Source organism: Moschus berezovskii, chromosome 16 (assembly GCF_049115385.1).
Source record: "Moschus berezovskii isolate FMDL1 chromosome 16, NW_MosBer_1.0, whole genome shotgun sequence".
Taxonomy (NCBI): domain Eukaryota; kingdom Metazoa; phylum Chordata; class Mammalia; order Artiodactyla; family Moschidae; genus Moschus; species Moschus berezovskii.
The window spans coordinates 47,115,042-47,132,314 of record NC_142475.1 but is presented as its reverse complement, the minus strand read 5'-3'; the positions used below and the strand labels follow the sequence as shown (position 1 = coordinate 47,132,314).

At 39.5% G+C, this 17,273-nt stretch overlaps 1 protein-coding gene across 12 annotated transcripts in view; it reads right to left on the bottom strand.

Moving 5' to 3' along the window:
- EYA1 (EYA transcriptional coactivator and phosphatase 1) overlaps nucleotides 1-17,273 on the bottom strand; it is a 381,182-nt gene that overhangs the window by 36,601 nt on the left and 327,308 nt on the right. For all 12 annotated transcript variants that reach the window (XM_055431627.2, XM_055431630.2, XM_055431626.2 and 9 more), the window contains one exon: nucleotides 15,298-15,387. In XM_055431627.2, the coding sequence (XP_055287602.1) occupies nucleotides 15,298-15,387 (90 nt within the window). The remainder of the gene's footprint in view (nucleotides 1-15,297; nucleotides 15,388-17,273) is intronic.

The following is a 17,273-nucleotide window of genomic DNA, read 5'->3' as shown; positions in this document are numbered from 1 at the left end:
ATTTTAAACACTTTGAGAACACAGACAGATATCTGCATCTTGTTTACTATCATCCCTAAAAAGCTTTACAAAATTCATTTCTTTCTTAACTCTAATATAAAGTTTTACATTTTCTTTTGGATTTTGGGAAAGCTTTTGTCAATTTCCTTAAGGCCTTGACCAGTTATGGGATATGACTTCTGCTTACAACCATTCGAATAGGTATGTGATTGAAAGCAGAGTGAATCTTTCATTTTTGGCATTCAGAATGCAAGTAATTTCCCCTATATTTTGAAGAAAGCAAAGATGATAATTTCTACTTTGCAAAGAGAAGTATTATTTCGCCACACTTCTACATGTTCTTATTACATACATGCTAAATACTACCTTTCAATTATTAATGTTCCAAGCTACTTATTTTTTGTTTAGTAAAAACATTTTTTTATCTGCAAATCCAGGAGGACTACATGAATGTGTGTTTAAAACAACAATTTCCACCAATTAAAAGGGATGGTATCTTGGACCTAAGATGTCCCTTTAACTTCTTGATAAAACACAACACCAGAAGATACTTCTTAGTTGATTGTTTTTCCAAGAGGCAAACAAAATCACCAGATAATGTTGATCAAAAAACAGCATCCTCTCTGCCTGCCCCGGTCCTCTACCTGCCTTACAAAGGAGTAGCACACAATTAGAAGCAAGAAGAATCTGGGATTTAAAAGCCTTTCCTTAGAAATGCTGTTAGCATACTGGACTGGCTGAGCCCAGATAGAGGCTCTATTGTAACTGCCCCGAAATGGGAGAAGACTCCAGGGACCACAACTTAAGCACATTTTGGGGAAGTTGAAGTTACAGGCCTTCTCTTGCACTCGTCAATTTAAAAAAAAAAGAAAAAGAAAAGAAGACTTCTTTTTTCTCTACTAAGAAAACTTCCTATGAAGGTAAGTGAGTAAAATCTCCCAGACTGAAGATTACTGGGCACCTGTCAAAATGAAGAATCTAAACAAAAGTCTGTCATAGGTGACACCAACAGGTCAATTTCTCAGGATTTTTAAATAAACTGACAGCCCTCCGCCAATTACGTGAATTACCAGCCGAAGTGGCATGTCCGTTTGGCAGGAAGGAAAGGCACTGTTATATGCTGAGGTCCACCAGGTGCCAGGCACTGACTGGGGCTCCAAATACTCTCCTAACTGTACTGCACCTCTGAACCATCTCTGACGCTCACCAGGGTTGATGGGTGAAGCTCATGCATTCATTGTTCAGGTGAGGCCTAACTTGGACCTGAATTTCAAAGAAATGTTCACTGTTTCCTCAGACCACGCTGCCTCCTAGTTACTTCATCCATAGAACGAAACCAGTATTGTATTTTACTCTATTTTTCAGGAAATAAAGCCAGTATTTTAAATAACGATAAATGGAATACAACCTTTAAAAGTGTGAATCAGTATGTTATACACTTGAAACTTACATATTATTATACATCAATTATACCATAATAAAAAATAATAAAAAAGAGACTTTGGTAAAACTAGGAAGCTAGCTTCACAGGCAGGTCAATTACCAGTCTGTTAGAACATCCACTTTTGTTTTACATATGTTATCAATATATGTTGAGATTCTGTGTTGCCAAACGGAAATCTCACAAAGAGACCCCTGCTCTGAGATGTTTCTTTTTCACTCAATACGTTCTTCTTGGAATCTTAACCAATTTCATGAGTGATGACTTCAAACTCACTTCTCTCTGTTGAGCTTCAGGCCTGCATTAACTACACTTGCTGGAGTCTGTCTGATTTCTAGAACACACTTCAAATTCAACAACTCAAAAAAACTGTACTTAACATCTTCCTTTTAGAGCCAGCTCATTGTCCTGGGTTTTCCATCTCTACCTTACTATTCAAGCCTGAACTAAGATTCTGGTTTCCCAACCCAGTACATCAAATCTACTCCCACATCCTCTCCAGACTATTTTCTTAAGAGCTTCTCCATCTGCCCCCATACTCTGTTCCCACAAACAAGCCCTGGTGATTTCGCCTCTAGATTATTGATACCCCTGACTTCACGATACAATTCACCTCCATAGCAAAGATAAACATCCATTCATGATTACCCTGGGCTTTCACATGACACGGCACTTCCTTAGCAGAGTTTACAAAGCCGCTCATAATCTGGCTCCTCTCTGTTCTCTCATCTCCCAACTGCTCGGCACGCACTTTGTGCTTTGTGTGTGTGTGTGAGTGTTCGCTGCTCAGTCGTGTGCGACTCGTGGCAACACCATGGACTGTAGCCCACCACGCACCTCTGTCCATGGAATTCTTCAGGCAAGAAGACTGGAGGAGCAGGTTGCCATTTCCTTCTCCAGGGGCTCTTCCCAACCCAGGGATTGAATCCCGGGCTCCCGAATTCCAGGCAGGATTCTTTACAATCTGAGCCAACACTTTAAATCTACTCAAACTGTTCCTAAATGCCGTGCTCTCGCACACCAAAGGTTACATACATCATGTGGGAGTCATATCTCCTGCCTTCTTAGTCTCATCACTCCTCCCATAGGCTGGGTTGGTGATCTTGGTTTTGGACTCTGCTGATATCATTACATGTTTCCATCACTGTGGAGAGTCACTGTGATATAACTGTTCCCTTACTTTTCTGTCTCCACCTCCCATCCTGACTTCTTGAGGGCAGTGAATATATTTCATCTCTTCTCCTCAATGCCTAGCACAGTGTCCAGGATGGAGTAAGCATGAGTAAATTTATAGCACTTTTTCTTTGTCACATGTGGATGTGTGTTAGTTGCTCAGTTGTCTCCAACTCTTTGTGACCCCAAGGACTGTAGCCTGCCAGGCTCCTCTGTCCACAGGATTCTCCAGGCAAGAATACTGGAGTGGGTTGCCATTCCCTTCTCCAGGGGCTCTTCCCAACCCAACAGTCAAACCTGGGTCTCCTGCATTGCAGGCAGATTCTTTACCATCTGAGTCACCAGGGAAGCTGCAATGTAGATAGACAGAGGCAGCAAAATAATATGTTTGTCTACTCAACAATAGGAATTTACAAGTACATCCGTCTGTCCATCATCTAGCAATCAAGCAATCTATTTACCCACCTACCTCCAAACCTTTTCAAAACAGATTTTAGGTTGCTTGAGCAACTACCAATAGTAGAGTACAACATATAAGCAAAGCTAACAAATAACACATTAGAGAAAACATGTTCTGTTAATGGGATCTGCTATATGACAATGCCGTGTGACAGCATCAACATGCCACTATTTCCTTTACTTTGCTGCAGAGAAATTGCCAGGTTATGGGACTTGGCTAGAGAGGTTTGTGCAATGATACTGAGGTAGGAAATCCCTTTTCCCATCTTAGCTTTACTATTACCTAATCAAGACGCGAAGAGCCGATTCATTGGAAAAGACCCTGATGCTGGGAAAGACTGAGGGCAGGAGGAGAAGGGGGCAACAGAGGATGAGATGGTTGGATGGCATTATTGACTCAATGGACATGAGTTTGAGCAAACGCCGGGAGACAGTGAAGGACAGGGAAGGCTGGCGTGCTGCAGTGCATGGGGTCGCAGAGTCAGACACGACTGAGTGACTGAGCCGCCACCATCACCACCAAGTGGCTTTGGGCAAAAATCACTTCATTTCAATCGCCTACATGTGTACCCTGGAGATAAGAAGACTGAGTTTCCAGTGCTGACGGAGGTCAAGGTCAATGCTCTGTACTGATGTGAGAATAGTTTTCCTTTAGCCAGCTTCTCCCTCTACGTCACTCTGCACACGGCAAGGCTCTGCTCTATGCACACGGCAAGGCTCTGCTCTATGACGCAGACACCACTAGCAAGGTCCACAAGTCAGCCTTCAAAACACGAGGCAAGAAGAGAACAAGAAACGGCTATCAGCACAACCCAAGAAACACATTTCTTTTGGACAAGAAGCCAGCATCCTTGTTTTCTATGAAGGGACAGCACAAGGTGAGGGGGAGCCAGACACAAGAGCTATTTAACTGCCCCAAAGAAGCCTTCCCTCTTGGAACTGGGGGTGGGGGAACAACGTAAAGGAGGAAAGAACAAAAGGAGTGCACTGTGATGTGCCTGGAACCATCTGCATTTGCAAACTGAACATCAGCAGAATTTCCGTTGTTTTTCCAGTGTGATTTCTGTTGGAATTTTACATGGGAATTTTGGCAGCAAACCACTTATTATTTCAAATTTTTCATTCCCTAACTATTCCCTAAGTCACCCCCTCTTCTTCCTCCATGGCCCCATTCTCCAATTTTTGCATCAAAGATACTCAGGAAAGAATAGCAGATTGGACTTCCTTAGTGTCTCCCATGTGTCAGAGCTAGTTCTATGCACCTAACAGGTGTTTTAAGGGGACTTCCTTAGCGGTTGAGTGGTTAAGACTCTGCACTTCCACTCCACTGCAGGGGGCACGTGTTCAATTGGTGGATGGGGAACTGAGAGACCACATGTTGCATGGTCCGGTCAAGAAAAAAAAAATTTTTTTAATAGGTATTTATGTACTGAATCTTCATACAGACCCTAGGATACTATTATTATCCAATTTTAAAGACAAGAAATTGAGGCACAAAAGGGTCCTTCAAAAACGAATGAATACTTGAGTTCAACCTCCAGTACCCTAGAATCGTAAAATGTGCTGTGCTATGCTTAGTCGTGTCCAACTCTTTGCGACCGCACGGACTGCAACCTGCCAGGCTCCTCTGTTCATGGAATTCTCCAGGCAAGAATACTGGAGTGGGTTGCCACGCCCTTCTTCAGGGGATCTTCTGCCCCAAGGATTGAACCCAGGTGTCCTGCATTGCAGGCGATTCTTTACCATCTGAGCCATCAGGGAAGCCCAGAGTTGTCAGATAACATGCTACATAAATGTAGGGATTTGAGTCAAGTAGGAATAGTTGATTATAATTATTCAACAATTTTCTAATTATAAGAAATAGTAACTACAGAAAAGAAAAATATAAAGAGAATTTATAGTCTAGTTTATGGTAGTGTTATGCCCACTGGTGGTAGCTTAGTTGCTAAGTTGTGCCTGACTCTTGTGAGCTCATGGACTGTAGCCTGTCAGGTTCCTCTGTACATGGAATTCTCCAGGTGAGAATACTGGAGTGGGTTGCCATTTCCTTCTCCAGGGGATCTTCCTGATCCAGGGATCAAACCCAGGTCTTTTGCATTGCAGGCAGATTCTTTACTGACTGAGCCATCAGGGAAGCCCACTATCCAGAGGTAAAGCCTTTATTGTAGAAATTATTTATTTTTGGTAACATTTTAATGTGAAAAATCTTTTATCTTCTTTTGGATGTATATACATTAAAAAAAACTTAAACTGGCACTACAATGAATATCATTTTATATCATACCTCTCACACCTCCATTGTGTTTTGCCACATTTTGAAAATATGACTTACAAAAAGAATAATACCAAATTTAATCTCTTGGACAATTTCAATTATTTTTAGGATTTGTGATTAGACATTTACTTTTAAAAAGTTAATGTCTGCAAATTATTAAAAGTAGTACTCACTGTAGACTATTACTTTCAAAATTTTGGAAAAAAATTAAAAAAACACAGGAGAGCCTTCTATCTACCAAATCTGGTGCTTAAGCTTTGAGTGGACAAGTCATGGTCCCTGCCATCAAGGGACTGATGGGGGAGGATAGAAAGGGATAGACATAAAATCATGAGATATGAGGGAGGTATTGTCACAATGAGAACCGCCTCTTCTTCCAGCGTCTGTACCTGAAGACTCTTCCTTCCTTCTTACTGAAGTCCAGCTCTGTCACTGGTGTTCTGAATCCTATCCTCTTGCTACCCAAGGACTCGACTCTTGCTGCTGCTTCCTCTCCTTTCTACATAATTTATCATTTCTATTGGATCATTCCAACTGACACTCAAACACACCTAAAATATCTTCTGCTTTAAACTGACCTCCCCACACCATGATCCTATGATCCTCTCTACATACAGCCCAGCTCTTTGTATCTTATCATTGTGGAAACTCCAATCAATCTTTCCTGTTTTCCTCAACTCTCCTTTTATTTTTCAACCCACTTCCATTGGGCTTCCATGTTCTGCTTAATGAAATGGTGCTTATCACAATCATTACCAACCAACATTCTGGGCAGATCCAACAGTCACTTGACGCAGTAGTGAATACCCCTCATTCCTGAAATCCTATTCTCCAGGTCTTTGTGATGCCTTGTACTTTTCCACCTACCTCACTGTGCACTCCTTACCACTTTCTCTTGCAAGTTCTTCTTTCTTGGTCCTATTTCTAATTGTCTGAGTGTCCAATGCCCAATCCTACACCCTCTTCCTCTTTCCCCTTTGAGATGATATATCATCTTATGCCTTTATGACTCCCACATCTACACCTTCACATTTGCTTCTCTCCTCTGAGATCCAAACCTAAATGTTCATAACCTCTTGATCTGGATGTTGAATAGGTATTTCAAACTTAATCTGCTCATTTCAGAAGAGTTGAAGACAGCTCTTTCTCCAGTCTTACTAATCCAAACCTACCCCTCCTCATCTCAGGTAAGGTGACCATCCATCTAGATACTCAGGTCAACAGTTAGTGGCCACCCTTAACTCTACTTTCTCTCTCCTCCCACATTTTGTCTATTAGCAGATCCTGTCAGGGCTTTCCCCAAATTATATGTCAATCTTCCAACTTTTCATCATGTCTGGAACTGCTACAGTCTCAGCCCAAAGCAACTGTCTCTTAACTGGTCTCAATGATTCTAGTTCCTTATATGATAAGCAGACCAGTCATTTAAAAGTGTAAACACTAGTCTATCACGTTCATGCTAAAAACTCTCCAATGGCTTCCCATTGCAATTAGAAATAAATCCAACTTTCTTCACTACAATCTACAAAGCTCTTTATGATCCAGATCCTGTAATTTCCCCCCATTCACTCTGCTCCAACCACGTGGATGACCTTGTTTATTTCTTGAAGAAGCAAAATGTATTCCCACCTCAGGGCCTTTGCACAGGTCATTCCCCTTCCAGAATGCCTTCCTGCTGTTCCAGGTGCTTCGTCCCACCTTCCTGGTTTCTTTACAAATGTCCTCTCTTCAAAGACACCTCTTCCCAAACATCTCAGCTAAAGATATCCCAGTCTGCAACATCCCTTATCCAATTACTCTTCTGATTTTCTTCCTATACTTATCTCTACCTGAATCTATTTACAATAAAAGTGTTTATTTTCTACTTGCCCTCCAGAGTGCATGCTCCATGAGACAGTAACCTTGGTTTAATCACTGCTGCATCCTCAGCATCTACAACTGTGCTTGACACCTAACAATTAATAAATGTGTGTTGGCTAGTAAATGAAGTGTCTCAGTTTTGGAGCATCACAGAGAAACAGCATTTATAGCCTCCAAAAAAACATCCAAACTGGCAACATTTTAATGTGTTTAACTCTGGATATTTTATAACAAGTCATAAGTGCTAAAATCATAATCATACAGTATAGTATGATTTATTTTGCTGATTATTTATTTTTAAACTTAAAGTTACATGCTGCTGCTGAGTCGTTCAGTTGTGTCCAACTCTTTGTGACCCCATGGACTATAGCTCGCCAGGCTCCTCTGTCCACAGCATTTCCCAGACAAGAATCCTGGAGTGGCTTGCCACTCCCTTCTCCAGCGGATCTTTCCAATCCAGGGATTAAGCCTGTGTCTCTTGTGTTTCGTAATAGTAGTTTTTAAAATTTCCCTCCAATTTCTTCAACATTCCATACTTTAAGAAAAATTAATAATTTTTAAAAAAATATTAGGTTTACAGCAAAACTGACCAGAAAATGTCAGTCTCCATATACTCCTTGCTCCCACACACGCATAAGGTCCCCTACTGTTGCCATCTCACGCCAGAGTGGCACATTTATTAGAATCAATGAACCTATACTGACACATCTTCACCACCTGAAGTCCACAATTTACGTCAGTGTTCACTTTCAGTGTTGTACATTCTGTGGGTTTATACCCACTACTGCAGAATCACACTGAATAGTTTCACTGCCCTAAAAATCTTCCGTGCTCCACCTAATTCATCTCTCTTTACTCCCCCTCCCTGGCAACTAGTTGATCCATAGTTTTGCCTTTTCCAGAATGTCAAATAGTTGGACTCATTCAGTATGTAGCCTTTCCAGATAATTTGCCATACTTTTTAAAATCCAGACTACACTGTACTGTACAGTCTATTTTTAAAACTTGGAATTGACCATGAATATTTTCCCTATATTTAATAGTGAAGTGAAGTCACTCAGTCGTGTCTGACTCTTTGTGACCCCATGGACTGTAGCCCAAAATCCATGGGATTTTCTTGGCATGAATACTGGAGTGGGTAGCCATTTCCTTCTCCAGCGGATTCTGACTCAGGTATCGAACCCAGGTCTCCTGCATTGTAGGCAGATGCTTTAAGTCTGAGCTACCAGGGAAGTCCTTGAGATTTGGAAAGGGCCTTTTCTGTTCTATCTTTCCCATTAGTTAGATGATTACTGTGTGCTCAGTCACCCAGTCGTGTCCAACTCTTTGCGACCCCATGGACTGTAGCCCACCAGGCCTCTCTGTCCATGGGATTCTCCAGGCAAGAATACTGGAGTGGGTTGCCATCTCCTCCTCCAGGGGATCTTCCTGACCCAGGGATCGAACCTGTGTCTCTTCTGTCTACTGCATTGGCAGGCAGATTCTTTACCACTGAGCCACCCGAAATAAGCAGGTTTAAAACAATTTTCAATGAGGATGTATCATTAATCACTATCCATCTATTTTAGAATTTTTAAAGTATTTCTGTATTTTATTAGTTAAAAAAAAAAAAAACCTACTATGTGAGAGACAGCGTGGGGTTGAGTGGATTTCTAGAAAGCACTGAACCTGAGTTAGAATCTGCCACTCAGTAGCTGTGTGGCCTTAGATAAGTTTTGTTTTAACCACTCTAAGCTTCTCTTGGATATTCTATAAAAAGGAGATAATACCAGTGCTCCTATCATAGAAATATAAGGGTATTAAGTGGAATAATGTATGTAAATCACATAGGACAAGTGTTCAGTAAATGTTTATTATTTTATCAATTCTCTGCCTTTAACTGTTTTCTTAGAATAGAAGTTAAAAGTGAAACTACTGAGTAAAAGGATCAGTACATTAAGGTTCTGATGTATTATTATCAAGCCACCTTTCTGAAAGATGTACTAATTTATATCCTTATCAGTAACATAAGTGTTCATCTCACTGCACTCTAGACCATATTACTGATTTTAAATCTTTGCTAATTTGGTGGGCAAAAGGCTGAACACTCACTCTGACATTTTTGATTACTAAAGGTGAAATCCAACATTTTTCTTTTATTTATATGTATTGAAAATTCAAATGCTTTTCTTTTGTGAATTATCTGTTTACGTCCTTTGCTAATTTCTTTAGGTTTTCCTTAGTGCACTGCAATAATACTTTTTATTGGTTAAAAATAATTTTGTCTTTTAATATTATCTATGGTTTTCACAAATAGTGTTTGTTTTCTTCCCTGACTACAAAAGAAATAAGTATACGTTATAGAGAACTTGAAATACACATACAAGTATACGTAAGAAAATAATCAAACCTAAAACTGCAGATAAAAATAATGTTAAAATTCTATAGAACATCTTTCAATCTATTTTTGTTCCTCCATTAATTCTAGGTGAATTATACTTTTCTATTAAAAAAATCAGCTTCTAAATTAGCTTACAGCTCTTCCACTTTTAGAAGCACAAACATTAGGACAGAACACTTCACTTGAGATCAAAATTAATTAGCACTGGCATTCCTTCCTTTGAAAGAAGATTCTTTTCCTAGCTAAAAATCAATCTCTTAACAAGATATCAAAATAATTAACACACAATAACCTAAATTTTAAAGTTATCCAAGTTTATACTAGTTATTCAAATTTATTCCAAGGTTAAATTATAATGAAACCAAGGGGCAAATTAATTTCTTTCTGTTATAAGAAAATTTATTGCAGCTTACTTCAAGTGTGGCATTACTTAGAGGCTGTCCCTGGTGCCCTTCCTTGGTCTTTGAGTTATCAAACCCAGGTCTATTGAGATAAGAACCTTAGTCCCAGGCCTTTTCTCAATAAAAAATTATGAAAACGAGGATCTATAAGAATAAATGCTTTGAAAATCATACCTGAGATAGGAGTCCACACGTCAAAGGCCCAAGAAAGGATGGTGGCATTCACATTGTAGAGCTCAACACCAAAAGAGCCCTCTGGCCCATCTCAACTAACCAACGTACTAGGAGTGTGAGGGAGAAAGTTGCAGCACAGCTCCACACTTGACTAGGAGAACATGGTGTGCACGACCCCAAAGACAAGAGGCAGGGTCCTTCTGAAATGGAGCAAGACCCTGTGGTCCTCGTCTCCCGAGTCCTCTGCCTGCCTTTTTGCCTGGGGAAAAACTAGCTGAAGAGTAAGTTTAATCAGAGAAGTGAGGAGGCGCAAGAATGAAGGGAAATAGTCAAAGGAGACTAAAGAATAATCATTCATGAAAAATGACTTTCCATACTAAGGACCTTTAGTTCCTTCTCAAGGGCTACAGATACCCTGTAAGCTGTCTTAGAGATACTGAAACTCCCACCAGGTGGAAGAAGTTAACTCCTTGATGACCAGACTGTAGCCATGACATAAGCTGCCACAATTCTGAGACCTGGCCTCAAAGAAATGGAAATAAACTGACCCTGGAACTGAAGATTAACTGTATTTAAAACAATCAAGATGAAGTGGATCAGTCAACCAATGACCGATTTCAAGATGACTGTCAAAAGTGACTGTGCTGTTTCTACATGGAGCCCCCTCCCTCAGCCTATAAAAGTTCTTGCCCCCTGATTGTCCGTGGAGAGAAGTTGGCCTATGGACATGCGTCCATCCTTCCCTCGGTTGTCAGCATCAAAAATAAAGCAAACTTTCCTTTTGACCAACCTGGCCTCTTTATTGGCTTCTGAGCAGCGGGCAGCCAGACCCCACTTTCTGTTACACTTCTGCTTCCCCACCTCGACCCCTGCAGTCTGAGAGAAAGAGTCTCCGAGGCTACTGTGTTGATACAAAATCAGTTAGGATGGCAACCGTAATGTCAGTGAGATGATACTACTTAACACCAGACAGAAAGAGAAAATTCAACATAAACTTGTGCCTTATTTTTCTTTAGACTTATATCCATCGTGATCAAATATCTTCCTGTAACTGTGGAGAAATCCAGTAGGAGAACCAATAAAAGGCAAGTTAAACTGAAATGTTATTGTATTCGGAAGGCCCATCACCTTTCAATAAATACCCAACAGAAAGAGCTCTTTCTCCATTCAATCAGAAAGAGACAGGCTTTACTCAAGAAACTGGGAAAAAATCCTCCAATTTCATACTGTCATTCATAAAAAATGACTTTCCATAATAAGCATCATAGGATTGTGCACGGAGACCTTCGGTAAAATGATACTGAGGGCATTAGGCATGGACAGAGGAAAGCCAGGAGTGCATGGTACTCAAGTCTAAACCCTTCTCTGGCAGGGTGGGGGGCGGGAATAGTATTTTCTTTGATAATTGTGTCTCTCTGTCACTCATGTTCCTTCACATGTCAAGTATTTTTAATGGCTAAAAAAACCAAGCTTTCTCTCTTTTATTTTTTTCCCTTAAGTGTCAACAGAATTTAAATTGTGATTGCTTTTATTAAAAATTGTCAGTAAGCAAGATGACAAGATTTTTAAAACTAAAAACAGGTAACTTTTTAACACTTTAAAGTACAATGAAGATATTTGTAAGTTACTTTAAAATCATATCTAAAATTTTCCAAGTAATATCCTAATAAACATTTTAAGCAACTATTTTGATAACGTAAGAATTGTCACTGGAAGCTCCTCACAGTGTATTTCTTTACTCAGCATCTTTTATAAGTCACAGCTGCAAACTAACCAAATTATACAGACAGGCTGACAAAAAGTTAAAATTTTAAAAGAAAGTGAGGCTACAGTCAACAATCAGAGTTTAGAAATCACACGTCAAGCTAACCAATAGACTATTAATTTCCTTAACATTACTTGTACTCTAGATCTTCAAAAGCTAAAAACATGTAATTAAAATATATTAAAATATTAATGCCCCTTACCACAGTCCACTGCTAACTGGAGTGTGAAATCAGGCATTACCACATCATATTTGCCTGATGAGATAATCTTGGTTTTCTAAAGAGTATTAAACTAATACATTTATTTTTGCCAGGAAATAATTTCATTCTTTAGTTTGAAAGAAACTAATATTTGCAGTGACCATTCTCAGCTTTGTTGAATTACAGAAATATAAAATGAAAGACTTAAATAAGTTTAAGAACCAATTTATTTTTTAAACATTGTGCAAATCTAGAGCAATTGCTAAGTGAATCCTTCATTTATACTTTTGCTGATACCTTTATATTATTCTCAGGTAAAATAATGTAAAGTCAACTTTGGTAAAGTTAACAAGCTTCAATAATTTTTCACTATTGATTTAAAAGGTTGGCTTGAAGCTCAACATTCAGAAAACAAAGATCATGGCATCTGGTCCCATCACTTCATGGGAAATAGATGGAAAAACAGTGGAAACAGTGTCAGACTTTATTTTTTTGGCTCCAAAATCACTGCAGATGCTGATTGCAGCCAGGAAATTAAAAGACGCTTGCTCCTTGGAAGGAAAGTTATGACCAACCTTGATAGTATATTAAAAAGCAGAGACATTACTTTGCCAACCAAGGTCCATCTAGTCAAGGCAATGGTTTTTCCCGTGGTCATGTATGGATGTGAGAGTTGGACTGTGAAGAAGGCTGATCGCCGAAGAATCGATGCTTTTGAACTGTGGTGTTGGAGAAGACTCTTGAGAGTCCCTTGGACTGCAAGGAGATCCAACCAGTCCATTCTAAAGGAGATCAATCCTGGATGTTCATTGGCGGGACTGATGCTAAAGCTGAAACTGCAATACTCTGGCCACCTCATGCGACGAGTTGACTCACTGGAAAAGACTCTGATGCTGGGAAAGGTTGGGGGCGGGAGGAGAAGGGGACGACGGAGAATGAGATGGCTGGATGGCATCACCGACTCTGTGGACATGAGTTTGAGTGTACTCCGGGAGTTGGTGAGGGACAGGGAGGCCTGGCGTGCTGTGATTCATGGGGTCGCGGAGAGTCGGACACGACTGAGCGACTGAACTGAACTGAACTGATTGAGTTTTATATGTGGTTGAATTAGTCCTTTATCCTCTTTTCTACTTGACTTATAAGAAAGAGTCCTCAAGAATAAAATCTGGTATTTCAGTATCTGTATGGATCCTTAGTTCTTCTCCTTTTTTAAAATTTAGGCTTATGAAACAACTATATCCATCACAAACCTAAACTAGAATTTTAATACTTACTTTTATTTCAGACCTTCTCTGTATAGTTCAGAGTGAATCACTGGAAAAGACTCTGATGCTGGGAGGGATTGGGGGCGGGAGGAGAAGGGGACGACAGAGAATGAGATGGCTGGATGGCTTCACCGACTCAATGGACATGAGTTTGAGTGAACTCTGGGAGTTGGTGATGGACAGGGAGGCCTGGTGTGCTGTGATTCATGGGGTCGCAAAGAGTCGGACACGACTGAGCGACTGAACTGAACTGAACTGAATGTTAGTAAACAAATAAAAATCTGACTATTACATCCAAACTGAGTTTGGAAGCTTCTCTGTCTTATATTACACCAAGTTATTACTTTGCCTAACTTCTCACTTTTCACCACATAATTCTGGCATTGCACAGACTAGCTTTGGCATTTTTAAGAAGGTAGAGTTTAAAAACAATAGAAAATTACTGCTAATTTCTTCTTCATGGATGCTATTAACACCTATTAACATCAGTAACAGGGCTGAATCCAAGACGAAATATCAATCTAGTCTGTATCATTGGAAACAAAAGGAAACTCTAGAAAGGAATTTTAATGTATTAGTAAAATATAGAATTTTTTCATGCTGTTCTCTTATGAAGGGAATCACAACCAAAAATCAGAAACAGCTTTTGAAAATAAGTATGATTATTAAGCTTTTCTAAAGCAATTAGGAAATTGTCACTCCCTTGGAATATTTCTACCTTAAAAATAGTAAGGCCTTACATATAATTTCCTTAAGGAAAGCAAGCACATTAAAATGCCAAAAAGAAAAAAAATCTATATTTTACTCTATGTGTAAAAATAAATATTTCACTAAAGGAATGGGGGGAAAATGAAGCACATTTAAATAATTTCATTGCAGTGGAAGTTGCCAATTCGTCTGTGAGTAGTTTCATTGCAGATGAAAAGAAATCAAAATACAGGACAGATGTTGAACAAACCGCATTTAAATTCTGTCACACACTAGCATTTTTAAAATGATTTTGGCTCATCGATGAAATAAGGTGCATTTTCCTTGATTTTGAAAAGGGGAAACATCAGGAAATATTTAAAGGCCAATTGCTGCCAATTAACTTTGATCAGTAAAAGTTCTATTTGAATCTTTCAGATTCTTCTCCTGTCTGAAATAACATACATTTATAAAATCTAGCAAAACAACAACCTGATGATTAATGCCTCTTGGCAGCCCTACCACAAGCTTGCTTAATAGCAGGATTTAAATAAACAACTATCTCTACCAAGAAGAGAGTGAAAACAGGCAGATTTTCTGATAGTGTAGACATGAAAACCAATATTCTTCATTCTGAAAAATGCTTTCAACCAAGATCAGCATGTTTGTCACTGCCCATAATGCATTTTACTAGCCACTGTACAAAAATTTCCTCCCGAACTATAAAGGACAAATAAAACCATCAGCAGTTTGACATAAGGAATCCTGGCAACCCCAAGAGTAGAAGCTTGACTAAACTGTTATACAATCAGCTGGACTAGCCTGACAGAAAAGCACCCGACTCAATATGATAAGAGTCTGACATGGATAACATATAACATATGCAAGGATCACTAAAGGTAACACATCTCAACAATGATTATTAACTGAGAAATCTGTACTTCTGATAATCAACACAGTTTAACATTAAAGATTCTTGCCATCAAGTGTTAATCCATATCAATGGTTCCACAGAATCAAACTTTGAAACACAACAACCAAAGTAAAGCAAAACAAATTCCACGAAGGCAAAACACATTATCATATAATCAATAATTATGTTACCTCACCACTCCAATTATATGTTCAAAAAATAATATTCCACTGTTATTTCAGGATTAATCACCCATTTCCAAACATGCAACACGAAGAGTATATAAAAGAATCATAACTTACTTCTAAATCATTAAAAAATAGATGTGTGTCAGCCAAGTTGAAAATCATTTCTTCCATTCGCAGTCCAAGGGAAACTGAAGTAGGTGGATCCTGAAAGAAGAATTTTACAGGTTAAGACCATACCTGCATCAGGGTACAGGAAATAAAGTGTCTCATCGAGAGGGACTTTACATCAGGACAGGTCTTTACACAAGACCTGGGCTCCAGTGTTTGTCCGATTATGTGGTCCAAATACTCTGTATTTGGACTTCAGTGACTTATTTCATTTGAAAAGTGCCTCTAATGTTGTTGGTACTTTGCCTAACAAATAAAATAACTCACTGCTTATATTAATACAAAAAAATACAAACTCCAGGGTTACTCAGACATATAGAGTGGAGGAAATTCACCTTCACACATCTGTTTCAGAAGCAAGGAAATCAGTGACTCAGGAAGACACGTTTTTTGCATCACCGACTCTATGGACATGAGTTTGCCTGAACTCTGGGAGTTGGTGATGGACAGGGAGGCCTGGCGTGCTGTGATTCATGGGGTCGCAAACAGTCGGACAAGACTGAGCGACTGAACTGAACTGATACTCATATTTACTACCGTGGGCAAGAATCCCTTAGAAGAAATGGAGTAGCCCTTACGATCAACAAGAGAGTCTGAAACGCAGTTTTTGAGTGCAATCACACAACCGAATGATCTCTGTTTTCAAGGCAAACCATTCAATAAGACAGTAATTCAAGTCTATGCCCCAACCAATACTGCTGAAGGAGTTGAAGTTGAACGGTTCTATGAAGACCCATAAGACCTTCTAGAACTAACACTCAAAAAAGATGTCCTTTTCATTATAGGGGACTGGAATACAAAAGTGGGAAGTTAAGAGTTACCTCGGGAAAGAGACAAATTTGGCCTTGGAGTACAAAATGAAGCAGGGCAAAAGCTAATAGAGTTTTGCCAAGAGAATGCACTGACCATAGCAAACACTCTCTTCCAACAACACAAGAGAAGACTCTACACATGGACATCACTAGATGGTCAATACCGAAACCAGATTGATTATATTCTTTGCAGCCAAAGATGGAGAAGCTCTATACAGTTAGCAAAAACAAGATCGGGAGCGGACTGTGGCTCAGATCATGAACTCCTTATTGCCAAATTCAGACTTAAATTGAAAAAAGTAGGGACAACCACTAGACCATTCAGGTATGACCTAACTCAAATCCCTTACAATTATACAGCAGAAGTGACAAACAGATTCAAGGGATTAGATCTGAAGACAGAGTGCCTGGAGAACTATGCATGGAGGTTCATGACATTGTACAGGAGGCAGTAATCAAGACCATCCCCAAGAAAAAGAAGTGCAAAAAGGCAAAATGGTTGTCTGCGGAGGCCTTACAAATAGCTGAGAAAAGAAGAGAAGCAAAAGGCAAAGGAGAAAGGGAAAGACATACCTATATGAATGCAGAGTTTCAAAGAACAGCAAAGAGAGAGAAGAAATCCTTCCTCAGTGACCAATGCAAAGAAATAGAGGGAAACAACAGAATGGGAAAGACGAGCGATCTCTTCAAGAAAATTAGATACACCAAGGGAACATTTCATGCAAAGATGGGCACAACAAAGGATAGAAATAGTATGGACCTAACAGAAGCAGAAGATATTAAGAAGAGGTGGCAAGAATACACAGAAGAACTATACAAAAAAGATCTTCATGACCCAGATAACCATGATGGTGTGATCACTCAGCTAGAGCCAGACATCCTGGAATGTGAAGTCAAGTGGGCCTTAGGAAGCATCACTACAAACAAAGCTAGTAGAGGTGATGGAATTCCAGCTGAGCTATTTCAAATCCTAAAAGGTGGATGCTATGAAAGTGCTGCACTCAATATGCCAACAAATTTGGAAAACTCAGCAGTGGCCACAGGACTAGAAAAGGTCAGTTTTCATTCCAATCCCAAAGAAAGGCAATGTCAAAGAATGTTCAAACTACC